Genomic DNA, 19027 nt, shown 5'->3' with positions numbered 1-19027 from the left:
CTGACTAGAACACTTGCCGTTATACTTCACCCTACAACAGCAAAATCAACCCGAGTTAGCGTTTCCTTAGCTCTGTCATTACAACTGTATTGCAGATCATAGCCTTTTACAACTGTTGCCTGGAATTGTTTTTTTACTTTAATTCCATTCAAAATACATTATTTATTTCTCAGGTGGGAAATATGCTTTTTTCCAAGAAGACATTTTGACAAGTCACACTCAGAAAACACAAGTGTGGACAATAAAATCAAGATTAGATTACAAATAAGATGCTTTATTGCTCCGTTTACATAATATAATTAATAACGTAATCAAGTCAAAATGTCTGCTGTAAAAAAGTTAGCAAGCTGGTTTTCAAACATTAAAAATTACATCACCTAATGCATTGACACAAAAACAATGCAAACATCTAGTTTATAAAGATAAATTAATAAAACGTAATGAATGTGTGGCTAACCTAAAGTGTCTTATATTGTTAAGACATTAAGTTATTCATCATCCAACTGTGTTTACATCCTTACCCTTGGGTGCATTATACAAATGAATGAAGCAACTATCATCACTGGTACTGCTGGCTTTTTAATGTTTTACTCAAATATATATGATGGAAAATAAACTAATTTAAACTGCAGTCACTTCCCGTGGTGGCCGCAGGGGGCGCAGTGAGGGGGTTCAACGCCCGGTGGGGCACGCGCAGCGGCAGCCTGCAGTCAGACAGCACCAGGCAGAGAGGAGAGCAGCCGCCGGGTCACAGGCTCTTCACTTCGTAGTACTGGACACACCTGGACCGCGCTGAGATGCTGCTGCAGGGAGGACCCACTGCTGCTTATGTTGCACTTTTATTTTATTATCATTTGCTGGAGCCAACTTTGGTGCTCGCCTTCAACCTGGACACCACTCATGTCATCAGGAAGGACGGAGAGCCCGGCAGCCTGTTCGGGTTTTCTCTCGCCATGCACCGGCAACTCAACCCGGATACCAGAATGTGAGTATTTATTTAAATGCACAGTTCTGTCACATTGTTTGCATTAATCTGTTTGTGATTAAAAGTGCACCTGATGACGGGACAGGTTCAGTTTAATACTCACAGAAGTAAATATTAACTTTTAAAAATCCTCAACCTTATTAATTAAAAAGGTCTAAATTAAGTTTATTCTGGAAAGGAAACTATTCTGCCTTTGCGGGACTACAATCATTTTTATCCACTTGTTGTGGCAGGCATGCTATAACTTGAGAAAGTGACCTAACTGTAGGAGCCCATAGTGTTTCTTGTCGTGTTTTGTTCTCATTTTCAAAAGAAGTTTCCCTGTGGTGCTTTGAATATAAAATGGTAGGAAGCCAAAAGACAACACGGGAATAAACAATGGTTATAACTGTGATGCAAATGTGCATGTAAGGTCCAACTGAGGAGGAGAGAGCAGAGCTGTAATGTTGCCACTTTAGGTCGATCAGTTATTGTTGAATATAGTATTTTAATAGACAATTTATTATTTGTAAAGACAAAACGAGATTCTCAGAAATAATTGGAATAAATAAAGAATAAATGATAGATTGATGGAAATAATGCTACATTTCAGCCCGAGATAGATGATACGTAAACATGTTTTTGTAATCCCAGTTTTTCTAAGAGAGTGTTTAGTGAAAGTGTTGCATTAACCTTGTTCCTGTTAATCAGTAATCTTTAATGAGTGCTCTGTAAAGCAGAACAGACTTAGCAGGTGTATTTCCACACACCAGTTGTATCTCTAAACTGTGATTTATGAACAATACTGAGAAAGGATGTGAATGGCAAGGTAACATAAGCATCCTGTTACAGAAAGACAAATGCAGAAACGATGCATGCCAAGAGTTCAGTTTTCAGCTTGTGCCAAAAGAAGAGTAGTGGTTAAACTGCAAAGCAGCATTTCAGGGATTCCTGATTCTGCTATGTATACAGTCAATCATTTCCTTTGGCACGCCCTGTGGGGGCAGCACAGACGTCAGCGTAGTGAGCCTGTCTGGACAGCCTGCCACGCATAGTGTGACTAGGGTAAAGTGAGAGGGGGTGGCATGGCATATCAAAGCCTGCGACCAGCGTGAGGCTGCATGTAAGATCTACATTGTTATCCGCTGGTTAGCCAGGCAGGACCCTGCAGCAGCATGTTGAGAAACACCCAGCACGGATAAGAAGCCCTGATAACAGAACCTGGAGAGATTTCCCAGAGATCACATGGATTGGGTTTAACTTGTGGTGGAATTGTATCTAAGAAGTGTTTTGACTATTGTGCAACAGAAGCTCATGGTGTAGTGAATGTTTTCAATACACGTAGCATACACAAGAAGCCTGCATCCTTAAAAAAGGCTCTTTCACATTTGAATTGAGTGTAAAGAGAGTGAAAGTAATATTTGTTGAGCAAACAGGGGCTCGAAATGTGACACTGGTGTGAAAGTTGCTCCTCACCCAGTAAAAGTAAGAGGAGGGTGAAGATTCACCTCGCTTACGAACTGATGAAGGAGCTCCTGCAGTTTAGAGAAATCTGCCAACATCTGCTTTTTTTGAGAACAGGAACAAACAGCATCACTCTGTTATTGTTAAATTAGATTAGTATTACAGTAACATAGATAGAAGGCAGCAATAGTGACTTGACAGAAGGAAATACATTTGCAACAGTATTAAATGTAACAATTCAAAAAAAGAGCTCCTAGTTTAAGAATTTGCTCAGACAGTACAACTATTCTTTAGACGTCACCTTGGGTTCTCGGGAAACTTGAAATAGGCCTTTTAAAAAAAAACTATTCTCTGATGTTTTACAGGCTTAACAACTATAGTTTTGGTCTGGCAAAAGTAAAAAAAAAGAAACGTCAAAATCTCCTGAAGCCCGAAGTGACTTTATCAAATGTTGTTGTTATTTGTCTAAAGTCCCAAACTGAGAAATCATTCAAATTATGATCACACAATGAAAAGAATACATACATTCACATTAGATAAGGCAAATAGCAGCTGGCATAAATGCTTTAAAAGTGACTGAAACCATGGACCAGTCTTTCATTCTGGTTGAAACCGTCCTCACATCCTGGTTGAAACCGCATTGAGTCGTTGTTTCAGTAAAGAAGCGCTCCATGCACGTTATTGTTACAGACAGCAGCTCCTCGGCCATGATCTCAGCTCCACATCCTCATGTGACCCTGAGATTATATCAGCCAGACGAGTCGAGTGAAAGCTCAGTAGAGCACACAGAAGTAGGTAATGAACAGCCCTGTTTAACCTTTAGCTGTGAGCACATTGAAGCCACAGATGTGTCACACACTCTGCATCCGTTTTATACTTTTCTGATAGTCACCAGCAGCTGTAAAACTCTACCGGCTGTCACTGCTTACATTAATGCGGTTTTAATGAATCATATGTGAAGAGAAGGGTTCTTTTGAGTGTTTTGTGAGCAACATGTGTGACTAAATAGATTAAATTCCTCCACACCAACCCCCTGCCCTTCAGAGCTAAAAGCCTGATCTTCCCCACTTTACTGGAATAAAGAAAAAACTAATATTATAAAGATAAAAGTTATTCATATTGCTAACAACAAATCATGCCACTCTCTCAACATTGTTCATGGACAGCACAACCTCTCTGGGTTCATGGACAGCACAACCTCTCTCAGTCCTAATGGTGTTGTCCTGTCTTTCTTGATATATTGGTTTGTGATGAGTGGAAGAAATATCCATGTTTCAACAAGAGCCTGAACATAATCTTGCAAAGAGGCAAGTGGGTGCCCCTCCATGAATAATGTGTTGGGTTAATGATGTGGATATAACATCCTCTGAATGAAACCAGAGAAAACGGGTATTTGACTGGACATGCACGGCCATCTGTGCACATGTAACCCGATAGATTAAACCCATCAGTGAATCCTCGCTCGAGACATTCCACTCAAACTGTAGCTCCAAATATGGTTAATAAACACAGATAAAACGGGCGATTACATCTTGGTTTTAAACTTGTGTCTTCAGTTTATATATTGATTGCTTTGTGTTGAATATTCATGATATCTCCTGGGATGTGTACCCAGCCAATCACAGGTCAGCACCATCAGTGTGTGTCTGTGTGTAAACTGAAACAGTTGGAACAGCTGCAGCACTTCGTGTGTCTTTTGAGTGCACAGCTGTAGCAGCACTGGACCACATCTGTTAACACAGGCCAGTGAGATCACTGTATGTAAACCCACACCAGTCAGTGTGTGTTCCCATTTACACGGCTCTGAAACACACTGCATGATGGGATGGGGTTTCCTACTGTAGTGAAGCTGATACTGGATTAAGGCTCTGTACAGTGCAGATGTAGTGTGCGTTTACAGTAAAGAGTACATACTGATGCTAGTTTGCAATGCTTATCTATCTATCTATCTATCCATCTATCTATCTATCTATCTATCTATCTATCTATCTATCTATCTATCTATCTATCTATCTATCTATCTATCTATCTATCTATCTATCCATCTATCCATCTATCCATCTATCCATCTATATGCAAGCAAACATTGCATTATTTTATCTTTCTGCCGGAAACAGACAGGATAAAATACTAGACGGGCGCGTTGCATGTACATTTTAGTGTTATCCCTCAGTTACTTGCTTTAAATTGTATAAATGTCACCTTCCAGAGATGCTATGCTGTTAAGCTGAAGATATTTCCCTACTTTACATTAACAATCCGAACCCAAAGATATTCTATGACAAAGAAAAGCATCAAATTCTGACTAAGGAAGCTCGAAACAGTAAATATTTGTGCATTTTTGCTAAAACAATTAATTGATTGTCCATAGATGATGAAATGTATGATAAATATTATAGTGTTAGATAACAGCGCCGTCAATGTATCTAATGTTCCTGCAGTTGGTAGAGCTAAAGCTGAACAGTTGTAAAGGCTCTTGTTTGTATTTGCATTTCACTGGGCTTTGTTTAAAGAGAGGAATAGCAGTTTGGTCTTCAGTCTCACATCAGACCTCCTCAGAAGAGTCCTTGTTTAACAAATGAAGAGCCACGGGGCCGGCCCACAGATCAATAGGTTACCGAGGGAACTGCAGAGTAACAGGGACGAGGAAAGGGGGAAGAGAACTTCCTATCTGTCCCTTAACAAAATTCCTACACATATTGGTAAACTCAAACATGGGAGTGCAGCTTATCAGTGTTACATGTGCCATATTTAGTATGTGTTCCCCAGCCAGTCCACATTAAAGGACATTTCATACAGTGATAACAACTCTTATTTGTCCAGTTTTGACAATTGTACAAAATATACTAGTGTTAAAATCTTACGTATCTTGTCAGGCCTTTTGTTTTTCAGGTAATAATCAACACTGTCCTTGGTGACTGACGGATCCACTATTTTTCATCTTCAGGGTTCCTGGCGCAGTTTAGCACAAAAAGTAGCACAAAATGTTTTAGAGGTTCACTCAAAACTATTAGTGACGTAATGAAAAACAGAAATATATTGCTTGATAAGATGAATTTTAATTTAATCACACAAAGTAGTGGCCTTCAATTGACAGAGGGAAATTAGCTTGTTTCTCAGTATGACTTTTCTGTGAAACCGATTACCTCGTTTTGGTTTTTTACCTCTTCACCTTGCAACATACTAAGGAGCTTGCAAGAGACACCTGAGGGAGTGTTACAGTTTACAATTACTGTCAGCAAGTTGTCACCCCATTTTACGATTTTCTCATGAAGTGCATAATTTTGAAATTACAAATATGTCTAGACAGGAATGTCCCGGTTGTCCCTAAGTATGTATTTGTGAGGATGACATTCACCTGAACGTTCTCCTAAATTGAGATCCAAATTACGTAAAGATGCACATTTGATTTGCCACCAGATGACATTTTGACATTGAGTTACTTACCCTCTTTTTTTTTTTAAACTACAGATTACCTTGAGCCCTTTTTTTTGTCAACGCTAAGATATTACAATCCCTGGTTTAAATTCACAATGATGGGCCTTGAGTTTTTTCACATAGCGTGAAAGACTTCTTTGATCATTATCTGTGTCTATAACAAGTTGTAGGTTGAGGAACCCCTTTCATCAGATAAGCGTTGCGTCACCCGGTGATGGCTGTCACCCTCGCTTGTCTCTTCATGCCTGTTGAGGCTGTTTGAGGATGTGGGTTTAGAGTTGAACTGACTGAAAAAGCTCAAAATTGTCTGCCTCACTGCTCCTCTGCCCTCTGCTGAAGAGAAAGGACAATAGTCCACTGTGCCGTACTGACATTTTGTTCCTTATCCCAAAATACAACAGCTCTTTGTACACTATCAGCTTTTCACAGGCTGATCATGCTGACTCATAGCTCCTGGGAAATATACAATCTATGCATTAACCAGAGGCCGTTGTGCTCTTTATGTTAATATCACCTTCTGAATCTCTTCTTCTTCTGAAGTACATTTTCCTGGATAGAATGTAAAAAAAGAAAAAGATGAAACGGTAAATATACCTGGAAAACATGACGATGTAGGAATTGTAATTACGGGGTAACACAGAGCTGAAGGTAAACGAGGTTAACCACACACACATATTCATATACTTATAGAAAATGCAAGAAGCCAACAAATTGTGTCTTGCTCAAGGGCACTCTGACACTCTCTGCTGGAGCCAGGGATCGAACCAGCAACCCTCTGATTGATAAACAACAGCTCTGCATCCACTGTGTCCAAAAGTCCCTCTACACATGACTAACTGTTTCCTAGAATACTGTTTAGGCAATTAGTATTCAAAAAGAAAATCAACATACCATATACACACTGGAAATGTGTGCAACATGCAGCGTCTTTAAACATTAGTCATGGTTACGAGGTGAACACTCTGCTACAACAAAAATAATTGCTTAGAATTAGTATGTAGTGTTCATTTGGACATTTCAAAAATATGGATTCAGAGCATTTTATTATTTATGTTACGATCTCCTGGTTTTGGACCCGGTTTGATCCGACAATGCCTTTCACTGGAAGCGCTGGTATGGGGTCTCCTGTTTTCCTTCATATGTATTCAACAGATCCCTCATTGTCTCACATAGAAAATATTGGAAAAAATGCAACTCCTTTACATCTTCTTTTAAGTTACCAAGTTTTTCCATTAATTTGTCACTAATTTATATTGTTTTCAAAAAATATTTTGCCCATAATTTTGCCTTTTTAGTAGACACAGAGTAGTCGGAGTAGACACAGACAGGAAACAGAGAGAGGGTAAGGGGCCAAGAAAAAACGGAATCTACCCTATTGTTCTTAAATCCTGTTGTTACTGGCGGTTATAGTTATAGAAATACGTGCAGCACAGCAAGCTGCATGAAATACAATAGGAGAACAATTTCAATCTAACACAAATGTCAAATTTACTGTCAATGGCTTTTTTCTACAGTTTGTCTGAAAGACAGGCACAACAATGAGGAAGTAAAACCAAATCCGCAACCAACAGTAGCCACAAAGTTGACCAAACATACCATAACAGACTGCAAACTTTTTTCTAGAAAGGAAATGCCATTTCTGTCACAGTTGCTGTTTATCTTCTCACATACATGTACTAAATTCAACAAGCTGCTGCTCGGCATCTCAGAAATGTAGAAAGAAAACGTACTGAAGGTGTAGCCGGTGAAGGTGATGACATGTTCCTATCAAGAAGTAAACCTCAGTACTATCAATAATCTTAAAATGCTTCAGAAAATAAAAGTTGGAATGTATTTTCTTTCCTTCAGGCTGCTGATAGGAGCACCCAGAGCCCGAGCTTTGGGACAACAGACAGCCAACATCACAGGAGGCCTTTATAAATGTGAAATCACTCAGTCCAATAATTGTGAGCGCATCCAATTTGATAGTGAAGGTGAGTTAATCTGCCTGTCTGGATACACAGTACTGTTTCCAAAAGTCAAGTATTAATATACAGTGCTGACATGTTTGTTTTGTTTTGCTACATTTTTAAAGAGGATGTGCGTCTTGAGAACAAAGAGAATCAATGGATGGGGGTGACGGTGCAGAGCCAGGGGCCGGGGGGGAAGATTGTGGTGAGTCAAACTGAGCGTCTGAACTAAAAAACTAATGCAAACACATCAGAAAACGCTGTTTGTGGCCTGGTCAATACCCAGTTGTACTGTTTTTCTCTGCTTTATACATTAACCATCTTTGGGTTTTGCATTGAAATAAAAAGCCGTTTTAAAAAGCTATCACCTTGGACTTTGAGGAACTAAAATGGAAATGTTTTACTATGTTCTGACATTTTATATACAGAACAACCACGAGTCTGAATTAGTGTTCCAAGTAACCTTCGGTCCTGGTTTGGTATTATCTCTTATTAATGAATGAACTTGACCTCAACGTTTTTTCTGTCATTTCAGACTTGTGCTCATCGCTATCAGAGGCGCTTGTATGGGAACACCCCTCAGGAGTCGCGGGCCATCACCGGGCGCTGTTTTGTCCTGAGCCAGGACCTGACCATCGACTCCAACTCTGATGAGGACGGAGGAAACTGGAACTTCTGTGAGGGCAGAGCCAGGGGACACGAAATGTTCGGATCCTGCCAGCAGGGTTTAGCTGCCACCTTCACCAAGGATTACCACTACATTGTGTTTGGAGCACCGGGGGCTTACAACTGGAAAGGTCACTAACTAGTCAAACACACCAAAACAGGATGCTTCTAATTCTGCTGAAAAGTATCAGATATTGTTACCTCTCAGTTTTTTTTCATTCTGAACTAAATATTTCTGCAGGTATTGTTCGAGTGGAGCAAAAGAACAACACTTTGCTGGAGATGGGAGTGTATGATGACGGCCCGTATGAAGTTGGAGATGAAAATCTATTGAGGCCCGAATTCGTGCCGGTACCTGCCAACAGCTACCTTGGTGAGCGTCTAAAAAAACAGATGTGGCTGTATGGGGGTCACTAGCATCCTGTTGGTCCAGCGATGCACTGTGGTAACTTCCTCTGTAGGTCACAGTTCTCACACATTTGGCTTGAGCAGTATGAGATCAGTGTTCACAAGTGTGGGCAAATCTGTGAAGTTTCACTGAAGAAGACAAATGAACAAATGGGTCGTGGGACTAAAGTTAGTCAACTGTTCTCACAGCAGACATTTTGTCACACACAGGAATAACATTGAGTAGCATCGAAGTAACTGCCCGAGCCAATCCTTCCTTAACGTTTTCAGTTCTACATGTGTTGTTGCCGCTATAACAAGTCAATCTTTTGTTGCAAAACAGCTCTTTGAATCAGCTTTGTTTGGAATAGTAAAAGATACAAGAATGAGGAAAGGTTCTCCGTTCGATTCCACAAAAAAGTTTTTTTTTTTTGCATCACTCTCTTTTTCCCCTTGCTAGCTATCCTCTCTCTGTTGCCTATCTGAAACAATCATACAATACAGAGGAACTCTCAGTTTGATTTGCACATCTAAACTAATGAGTTGAAAGGAAACCTGTAGGTCAAGCTTTAGATTTTCTTAGAAATGTAAAAACTGACTGATAGTATTGTTACCAGTCGATTAAATGTGTAGCTGCTAAAGTTGGGCACAACAGAAACGGTAAACATTAAATGCAGGACGTGTTCGGTTAAGAGATATGTCCTTGTTGCTGAGAAAGCAAGTCCTACTAGTCAACGGGAGGAAACTGCGTGGAGACGGGAGGACATTGTGAATCTGTGCAGGTGTTCACCCTCACCCTCACAGTGGGAGACAGCAGTAGGAACGGCAAAAGTGGGAAACTCATTATCCCAAATAAGGGAGAAAAAGGGGGAAAAGAACAATGCTCTATAGTATAAAAGAATTGTTTCTTATAACATCTCTGTTACTTTAGGATTCTCCCTCGATTCGGGATACAGCATCACCAAGGGGCGTGGCCTGACGGTGGTGGCTGGAGCACCCCGAGCCAATCATAATGGAGCTGTGGTCCTGCTGAAGAAAGAGAGCGAAGCCTCCGCCAGACTTCTGGAGGAGCACATTCTGCACGGGCCAGGACTCGCATCCTCCTTCGGATACGACCTGACCGTGGTGGACCTGAACGGTGATGGGTAGGAAAAGTTTTCAACACCTTCTCTCTTTTTCAGTATAAAATATTTAATCAGAGAAACATGTTTGAAGCTTTGAGATTTTAGAAAAGGACCTGATTTCCTTAAAAGATCAATTTATTATAATGGTATCTTATTTGTTTAATGTATAATGTCCATGTTTGGCTATCAGTGGACTTTCTTTTAGGATTTAGATTTAGGAGGTTATACTCTGTAGCACACAGTTTACTTAGGAAGTCATATTATAAAAGACATTTCCAAATATGTGCCTCACTTCTTTGATCTAGATGGGAGGACATTGTTGTCGGAGCCCCTCAGTTCTACATGAAGGACAGAGACATTGGAGGAGCTGCTTACGTCTACATCAACAAGGCGGGACGGTGGGACAAAATCACTCCTGTCCGCCTGAACGGGACCAAAGACTCAATGTTTGGATTGGCGGTGGAGAACATCGGAGACATCAATCAAGATTCATATGAAGGTAATGTCCCTAGCATTTTTTAGCTTAATTTACATGTTGTTAAATTGTCAAGTAAACAGTTTTTTCCCCCTCGTACAGACATTGCCATCGGAGCTCCGTATGATGACGGCGGTGCAGGAAAGGTCTATATTTATCATGGCTCTGCAGAAGGAGTCAAAACCAGCCCAGCACAGGTCGGTTTGTAGAGCTTTGTTTAAAGTGCCTGTAATTGACGCGCCTTTTGAGCCCACTGGTTACAGCACCATGCCATATAACTGGGTTTGAATCCAGGATCATGTAATCACCCCCTCTTTCTAATTTCTACATCGTCATCTGGCAATTAAAGACTGAAATACAAAAAATAAATATATCTATGGTGCTTTTACTAAATCATTTGCTTACCCCTTGAAAACTGACACATTTCTAATGCAATGTTCAAAAAGTGAGTTATTGCAGGTTTGAGCTCTATAAGAAACTTTTCATATGTCAGAGACATTAACTAGTCTCAATCCAATTCTGTGAAAAGGGGCTTGCAAAAAGTTATTTCTTATGATGTTCAATAAAGTATTTTTGCTCTAAAACTTAGACTTATTGAGGAACTCAAACTGAAACTCAGTTTTGTTCCCAATACTAGAGTAGTAGAATTTTACTTCTGTGTTCTTCTTTTCATTACGGAACAGTTCTAATTATTTGTAAAACTGTTCCTCCTCCATTACAGATCCTCTCAGGGAAAGAGCACAGCATGCGACTCTTTGGATATTCTCTGGCTGGGAATATGGACTTGGACAGTAACTTGTATCCAGACGTGGCGGTTGGCTCTCTGTCGGACACAGCTCTGATCTACAGGTACTGTCATTATTACACATTATTAGTCAATTTGAACCCAAATCATTTGTACTATAACTTCATTTAACTTCTTTTCTTTCAGGGCACGTCCAGTCATTAGCATCAGGAGAGATGTCAAAATATCTCCACAGGAAATTGACCTCACAATCAAAACCTGTGGAAACAGCAATTGGTAGGTTTGGTTTTTCTAATATTCTTCTTACATTTCAACAGAGCTCGGAATCCAAACTTCCCCTGTTCAAATCATTTTTTAAATGTTCTATCCTCAGCTTTGATTTGGACATGTGCTTTTCCTACAAAGGAAACCCTTCATCGTACAACCCCAAACTAAGTAAGTGAACTGGTTAGAAAATATATGTACATTTTACAAATCCGAGATTTGTTCAGTTGTTCTTACACGCATGCTCTCCTCACTCCTGCAGCTATCAGCTATTCTGTGGAGGCGGACGGAGAACGCAGGAAACACGGGCTAACCTCCAGAGTGATGTTCCTCAACAATCCCAACACTGAGACAGATTACCGGTTTAACGCCACCTTGGACCTCCGCGGCCAAAAACAGAAATCATGTATCAAGATAACAGCCAAACTAAAGGTGAAAACATGTATAGCACTTTTAACTTCTTAAATCATATACTACATGCATTTTAAAGCATAAAGATGTATTTGATCATTTATGGAGGATGTCTTTCTCTTATGTGATGGTAAACTAAATATCATTGGGTTTTAACATTTCAAATGAATGCTTAAGAAAATCTATAAACGTTCACTTCTTTTTGACACCATGACAAAATGATTAATCGATGTATTAGTTAATCAAGCCTTTATGTATGAGTTCACAAATTGGGACATGGATTCACAGAATTTTTTTTGTTAAAATTGCTGCAGTGTTTTTGGGGGTAAGCAATTCAGTTTCTGCATGGTTCTGCATGGTTATACATGGTTTGCAATGACAGTAAAAGCCACAGAATATTTTGTCACATTTTTCCAACCTTAAAATTGCTGAACTTCTCAGGCAGCACTGAGGTGTCGAGACAAGATTTTAAATGTCAAAACATGCCTATAGCAAAGCTTAAAGTGAAGTACTGCTTATTGTAAAGTATACTTAAATAACAAAACAAAGAAAGATGCTACAATGCCCCATACTAAGTGTCTGTTTGTGATATGCACAGGACAACATTAAGGACAAGCTGCGGAGCATTCCCATTGAGGTGTCTGCAGAGATTGTGGGTACCAAACGACAGAAGTCAAGAAACGGCCTACCCCAACTCATGCCAATATTAGACTCCTCTCAACCGAGCAAAGAAATCATTGAGGTAAATATTCACACTACAAGTTTTTAGTGAGATAATCAGAATCCGAATACCTTTATTAGTCCCACAGAGGGGAAATTTGCATCGTTACAGCAGGAAAGAGCCACAGACAGCTTAATATTACATATGTTAAAAAAAGTACTAAGTTATCATATAATAATAATTTAAAAAAAACTTTTCAAAATACAAATCCTGTAACAGTTCTTAGGATTTAGCAGCCAGGTATATATTACTCAGTTATTAATGGCATATGTATATAATAATGTATATATTGCACATATAGCACATAATGCACATAGTTTGATGGTATTTAACAGCAAATGGCAAGATGTTCACAGTGGAGCACAGTTTGTTTATGCTTTTGTTATTTCAGGTCAACTTTTTAAAAGAGGGATGTGGAGGTGATAATATTTGCCGGAGTAATCTGAAGATGGACTACCAATTATTCTACAAACAAGGCAACCTAGAAGTGTACCCTCCATTACCCATGTGAGTAAAATATGATCCTATAACTGTCTTAATACGAGGTGAAAATGCATCCCTTAAATATGCTTGAAACAACCATAGTAAAAATGCTTTCAATTAAAGTGTAAAGTTAAAGCAATGCCTCAACAGACAATTACAATGAGAGTTAACACCAAGCTTTGCCACAAAAAGCTCTTTTGTTTTTTGGGCTACATATACTGTACGCTGTATGGTGGAGACTAAGTGCTCCAGCAACACTGATATGAAAGCAGAACCAAATCACAAGCAGACAGAGCAACAGTACAACACTTGTCAGCACATAAAATAAGAGATGTGAAGTACAGAGCTAAAATAGACTTTTTAAGTTCACAAGAAGCATGATTTTAATATTCCTCTACCTACATGTATGTTGTTCTGTGTCTGCTGGTGTAAACAGCTTTCAAATGCAGTATATATTTATGTGCTTTTTATTTAAAAAAAACTCAACCTGAAGTGAGTTGAAATGTTTGTGTTGTTTACAGCAAGAACAAAGTCCCTGTGTTTCATCTGAATTACGAAAAGAAGGACTTGGCTCTGCGTGTGACAGTCAGCAACATGAATGAAGATGATGCATATGAGGCAAAGCTGGTGGGGACTTTCCCCAATACGCTGTCATATTCTGGGGTCCGGACAGAGCCTACTACGGTAAACATGACCAGGGATGGAGGGAAGAACTACTTAACTACAAATATTGTCAATGACAGGACATTTTTACTCGGAGCAAGTATAATTACTTTGATAAAAGTAAAAAGTAGGTCAGTTAAAATGTCCTCTCTAAGTAAACGTTACTGTGTACCATTTATGAAAGCCAAAAGGAGCTGGGGGATAAATACAAAAAGTATTCAAGGATGATAACAATGATCAGAAGGAAGACCCAAAAAATGTTAGAACATATTAGGACCACAAAGGTTGCATTGACAGGTCACCATCCCACAACCACAAAATCCTCCCTTAATATAGGCCTATGGCATTTTGCAACCTGTGCATACACCTGATTATCAATTATACAACCGACTTCTTCTGGCTAACTTAACACGAATAAACCAGAAAAGAGAACAAAACTGACCGACAAAGACATTGACAAGCTACGAACACCTTGATGGATGCAACAAGCCTCGTATAACCTGACATTTCAACAGCACAAAAAAACATTATACCGACATCTATAAAGAATAAAAACAGTAACAGCCACTAACACACATTAAAGCAAACTGAGAGCAGCACAGTTTTGGCACCACATCTATTCGTGGTGCACACCACTCTGCCTTGTCTAGAAAGGAAGTGTGTTGTTGTACTCACTGGTTAAAATCTCCCTCCTTTAGTCTTGTACACAGCACAATCCTCCTCATCTGCTCCAGGTTGAATGTGTCTGCTCGTCCATCTCAGTGCATATAGTCAGTCCACTCGGCCTAAAAGTATTCAAACATTTAAGAGTTAATTTAGCCTCTGCAGTCAAAGACAACAGTTCACAGAACATAATAGTTTCTCAGTAGAAGCAGAATACACATGTAGGTTCAGGATCCACAACACAAGCATGTTAGCATTCATCATATTAGCATATTTACCGGTGTTAGCCACACCCAGAATGCACCTGTTGTTACCATAACAACATTGGTGTGTTTGATTTGGATCACCTTGCGTGCCGTCCGTGTGGGACATTAAATCCGTTTTTACCAATGTCTGTATGAAATAGATGTATTACTCTGTAACAACCCTATTCGACTAGAAATATAGCACAGTACAATACTTCCGATAAAGAAATACGTAATAATAAGAAGGGTAATGTTATATTCACTAATATTTAATACACAGAAAACGATTTTGTTAGAGTAATGAGAGATTGTTTTGGGTTACTTCCACCCCTACAGTGCAGAGGAGCACTAGCGACCCCATGTGGCGGCTATGCTAATTTCACATGACAACAAATGTTGTATCTGTCAATGGCAACATTCAACTAATTGTTTGAATACTTGCTGCTACAGACAATATTTAAATTGGTGCCAGAAGGAATGGATAACCTGGATGAATACAACATGTTTGTATGTTAACACATTTTTGTTAAACTAGTAACATGTAGACCGGTTGCATGTTAAAATGCTACAGATAACTACTGAATTCAATAGTTTAGGACATAAATCAGCCAATTGACAGCCATTGGCATGAAATACTATTAATGTAACAACCCAGTGTAGTCTAATTAATGTATGACTACTAATTGCTTTTTGATTTCTAAGTAATACCTTCCTGATGTAACTGTAAATTCAATGTTTAAATAATTTGTTTTGATATTTTGCAGACGAAGAAGCCGATCATCTGTACAGCCAATCTGAATGGCTCTCAGGCAGACTGTGAGCTGGGGAATCCTTTTAAGAGAGGCTCAAAGGTACGACCATGTCTCACATCTTCATCCTGCCACCTAGTTGTTCTACTTCAAATGTGAGAAACGCTTTTTTTTCTTATTTTGTCACCAGGCTACATTTTACATAATCCTGAACACTGCGGCGATGACTCTTGACACAACAGAGATTGACATAGACCTGCAGCTCCAAACGTAAAGACTGCTGCTACATTTGTTTCCTGTATTTTCATATAAGGTGCCATAAACCTAAATAAAACTAATTGTGTTGTCTGTTTCTTTTTTCCTCCAGGACTAGTGTGCAAGAAAATATTGTCCCTGTTAAAGTGAAGGCTAGAGTAATCATTGAATTTCCACTGTCGGTCACTGGGTAAGTGTGTTAAACCATTTTTTTTAACTACAAGTAACTCTCCAGTGACTCCAACAGTATGTGAAACAAAGACTTTGCTTGTTTTCATCAGGGAAGCCAGCCCTAATCAGGTTTCCTTCGGAGGTGTTGTGAAAGGGGAAAGTGCCATGAAGAAGGAGGAAGAGATTGGAAGTTTGATTACTTATAAATTCAGGGTACGTTTTTTTTTAACTGACTTGCCATTATATATCTTCTATTTTAATCACTGCTGTCAAATTCTTCTTAAATGGAATTGTAACATATTGATTCTCCTTCAGATAAACAACTTGTGGAAGTCTTCTGTCAAAGCCTCACTTAACATTCAATGGCCCAAACTGAACAAAGACGGTAAATGGCTTCTGTACCTGGTGAAGGTCACGGCCTCAGGACCGGAGGACGTCGTGTGCGCCCCAGAGACTGAAATCAACTCTCTCAAACAAATCCAGGTGGGTTTTTAAAAAAACTTTTATAATGAAACCAACCTTTGCCAGAATTCAGCCATTAAAGGAAACAGTATATTTAACTAGAAGACATGTGTTTACAGGAGACCTTTTCTAGGACAAAACGTGAAATTGGAGAAAGGAAAAAAGTTGATAAAATGTCTTCACTGTCGGACAAGACAAAGGTTTTGGTGAGTAAGAATTTATTTTAACAATTTAAACATTATTGATGCTTTAAAATGTTAATAGCCATATATACATTTTTTCAGAATGTTGACAAATTGAGTATGTTTACAGTGTGGGGTTAGCACTAACTTAAGTAAAGGGTTTGTTATTAGGGTTATGATTGATGTAATCCCCCTTCCCCACAGACCTGTGGCAGTGGGGTCAGGTGTGTGGTGCTGCGCTGCCCCCTGCAGGGCCTGGACGGGACCACAGTGGAGCTGAGGTCTCGTCTCTGGAACTCAACCTTTATCGAGGTAACAGGTTTGATCAGTTTTTAATAATTATCCTCTGTGATTTGGTATGACTATTTTACCTGAGAATGTATTAATTTTTTCACTCAGGATTACGCCTCTATACCAAACATGCACATCGTTGTGAGGGCCTCGCTCGTCCTTCAGACTCAGGCTAAGAACATGATCCTGAAAACTCCTCACATTGATGTAAGCAGCTCAACAGATAACAACAAACTGTTTATCTTGGTCCTAGCTCACCTGAACTTTTTCTCTTTTCCTATGTTGGTGTTTTATTGCAGGTTACACTGGCAGTGTCCCCTGAAGTTGCAGTAGCGCAGTTTACTGGAGTTCCCTGGTGGATCATACTGGTGGCTGTGCTGGCAGGCATCTTGATTTTAGCTCTGTTGGTGTTCCTGCTCTGGAAGGTGAGAAACATAGAAGTGACATCCACGTTTTGGCTTTGTTTTGTTAATATTATTATGAATACAATTACATATTTATATTCAGTCAAAATAAGTATTCATTCAACCATTATTTTTGGACATTTCAAGACTAAACCCTAATGTGACTTTCAGTACTTGACTGAATGCTTTGTTTGTGTTTATAATAATAGCAAAAACATGTGTATCCTGTAGGGTACACTATTCTGTAGATGTTCTGCAAATTGGGATGAAATATTTAGTTGTTTTTCAGGGGCCATTTGGGCATCCACACTGGACTCTCCAGATATTATATTAGATAGATAGGTACAGTAGTACTACTACTTAAGTCAATTAGACAAGTGTGATGTTAAGAAATGTTATTATTGATTCAGTTTGTGTTAACACATCCTCACCCTTGCCCCCCCTCAGTGTGGTTTCTTCAAGAGAGCAACTAAAGACGAATACGATGCCGCATATCAAAAGGCAGAGATCCTTGTTCAGCCCTCTGACAAAGACAAACTCTCTGCTGAGGCCTGATTTAAACTCTGAACAGGGGTAAACACTGGCTGTCAGCATGGAGTGTGATCAGAGCAACATCTAATGTACTCACTTTCCAGTCAATCAGCTGACTTCATGCACACAAATTCAATCAGACGCATATTGTACTGAGAGATTTACATTACAAAACAAACTTTTACCCAAAATACGAGAAATATGTCATAGAGATGGGATTAAGGAGTCTGATGTACAATATGTGTCTCTGAATTTTGCCAAAGCTCTATGCATATTCCTACCAACAGGCTTAATCTTTTTTAACAGATGTTCTGCTCTGCGGGTGCTTTTGCTGACATCGCTATTACTGCTTGGCTGTTGAATGCACCGTTCAAAACCTGCAAAGCATGCTTAACATCCTGCACATCTCTCCTCTTGTTGTTCAGTGTGCATCAATATTTCTGACATTTCTTTCCGTTTGAATGATGCATTGTGTTTTTAATCTACCTTTCCAGTGTGGATTCTTCAAACGCTCCAAGCAAGAGGACAGCGTCCCTCGTTACCACGCAGTGCGGATCAGAAAGGAAACTCCTCCTGAGTATAAAGAGGAAGAAGCCAAGCTTGATCCTTTTGATAAAAAGCAGTGGCTGACGACTTGGGTCGATGATGAAAGCTACTCGTGACTCATTTTCAAGTTTGTATGATTTTTTCAGACAGGTATAAGCTGAACTTTGTTGTTTTTTTTGGTTCATTTTGTGATCAGGGATTTTTTTCTGAAGCGTTCATGTCTTTGATTTGTTTTACACTGTAAAGATGAAAATGTTTTGTAAGTTCTGTATATATTTAAATACTTCTGCACACTGTATATTTATTTTTTGATAAAAAAATAATCATATGCAGCCACATTTTACTCAGTCTACACATGTCCTCCGGTAAAGGACAAAGTTTACTACTGTTATGTGCAGATGTGCTGTCTTACTGAAAGTCTATGCAATGAAGGAACCGCTAGCTCGGTGCCAAGTGAATGTAATTGTTTCATGTCTTCAGTACCTTCTGCCTTTTCTTGAATGACATTCAGGTACATTACCATTTCACAATAATGAACAGTGCACATGTGACCACGACCCTTAAACTCCAAGCAGGTGTTCTTTAAACTTCTGTTCTTCACTGTAGTGGCATCCACTGTGCTGTAGGTCATCACTGAAATAACACTTCTTGTTCCATGGGAGGAATCCAAAGGGAAGATGGGGAAAACCAACTGAAATGTTTGATAGATTAAATGTTTTTTGTTGAAGTATAATAAAATGCTTAAAAACTGATTGCAGCTGTTCTTTTTCATTG

The 19027-nt window shown here is 39.3% G+C and overlaps 1 protein-coding gene and 1 long non-coding RNA gene across 3 annotated transcripts in view; one reads left to right on the top strand and one right to left on the bottom strand.

The window, feature by feature from the left end:
* LOC307029122 overlaps positions 1-14809 on the bottom strand; it is a 37287-nt gene extending 22478 nt beyond the window's left edge. Inside the window, exon 1 of the long non-coding RNA XR_013805225.1 lies at positions 14430-14809. This is a non-coding gene — a long non-coding RNA (uncharacterized lncRNA). The remainder of the gene's footprint in view (positions 1-14429) is intronic.
* Positions 716-19005, top strand: itga6a (integrin, alpha 6a). 2 transcript variants are annotated; one of them, XM_079664715.1, is made up of 26 exons: positions 716-985; positions 7715-7839; positions 7941-8020; positions 8351-8612; positions 8723-8854; positions 9800-10013; positions 10298-10491; positions 10570-10664; positions 11189-11316; positions 11399-11488; positions 11586-11647; positions 11739-11908; positions 12486-12629; positions 13000-13115; positions 13613-13775; positions 15427-15513; positions 15602-15681; positions 15779-15856; positions 15948-16050; positions 16153-16320; positions 16419-16505; positions 16686-16793; positions 16881-16979; positions 17072-17197; positions 17624-17749; positions 18202-18340. In XM_079664715.1, the coding sequence occupies exons 1-25, from the start codon at positions 798-800 to the stop codon at positions 17729-17731; spliced, it is 3207 nt and encodes a 1068-aa protein (XP_079520841.1). In that variant the 5' UTR covers positions 716-797; the 3' UTR covers positions 17732-17749; positions 18202-18340. The 2 variants fall into 2 exon arrangements, with proteins under 2 accessions (XP_079520841.1, XP_079520840.1); XM_079664714.1 differs by lacking the exon at positions 17624-17749 and having other exon boundaries at positions 18202-19005.
* Positions 19006-19027: the final 22 nt, after the last annotated feature.

This window comes from Notothenia rossii, assembly GCF_949606895.1.
Source record: "Notothenia rossii genome assembly, chromosome: 2".
Classification (NCBI taxonomy): domain Eukaryota; kingdom Metazoa; phylum Chordata; class Actinopteri; order Perciformes; family Nototheniidae; genus Notothenia; species Notothenia rossii.
Note: the sequence above shows the minus strand (reverse complement) of the source record. Positions and strands in the feature narration are given on the sequence as shown.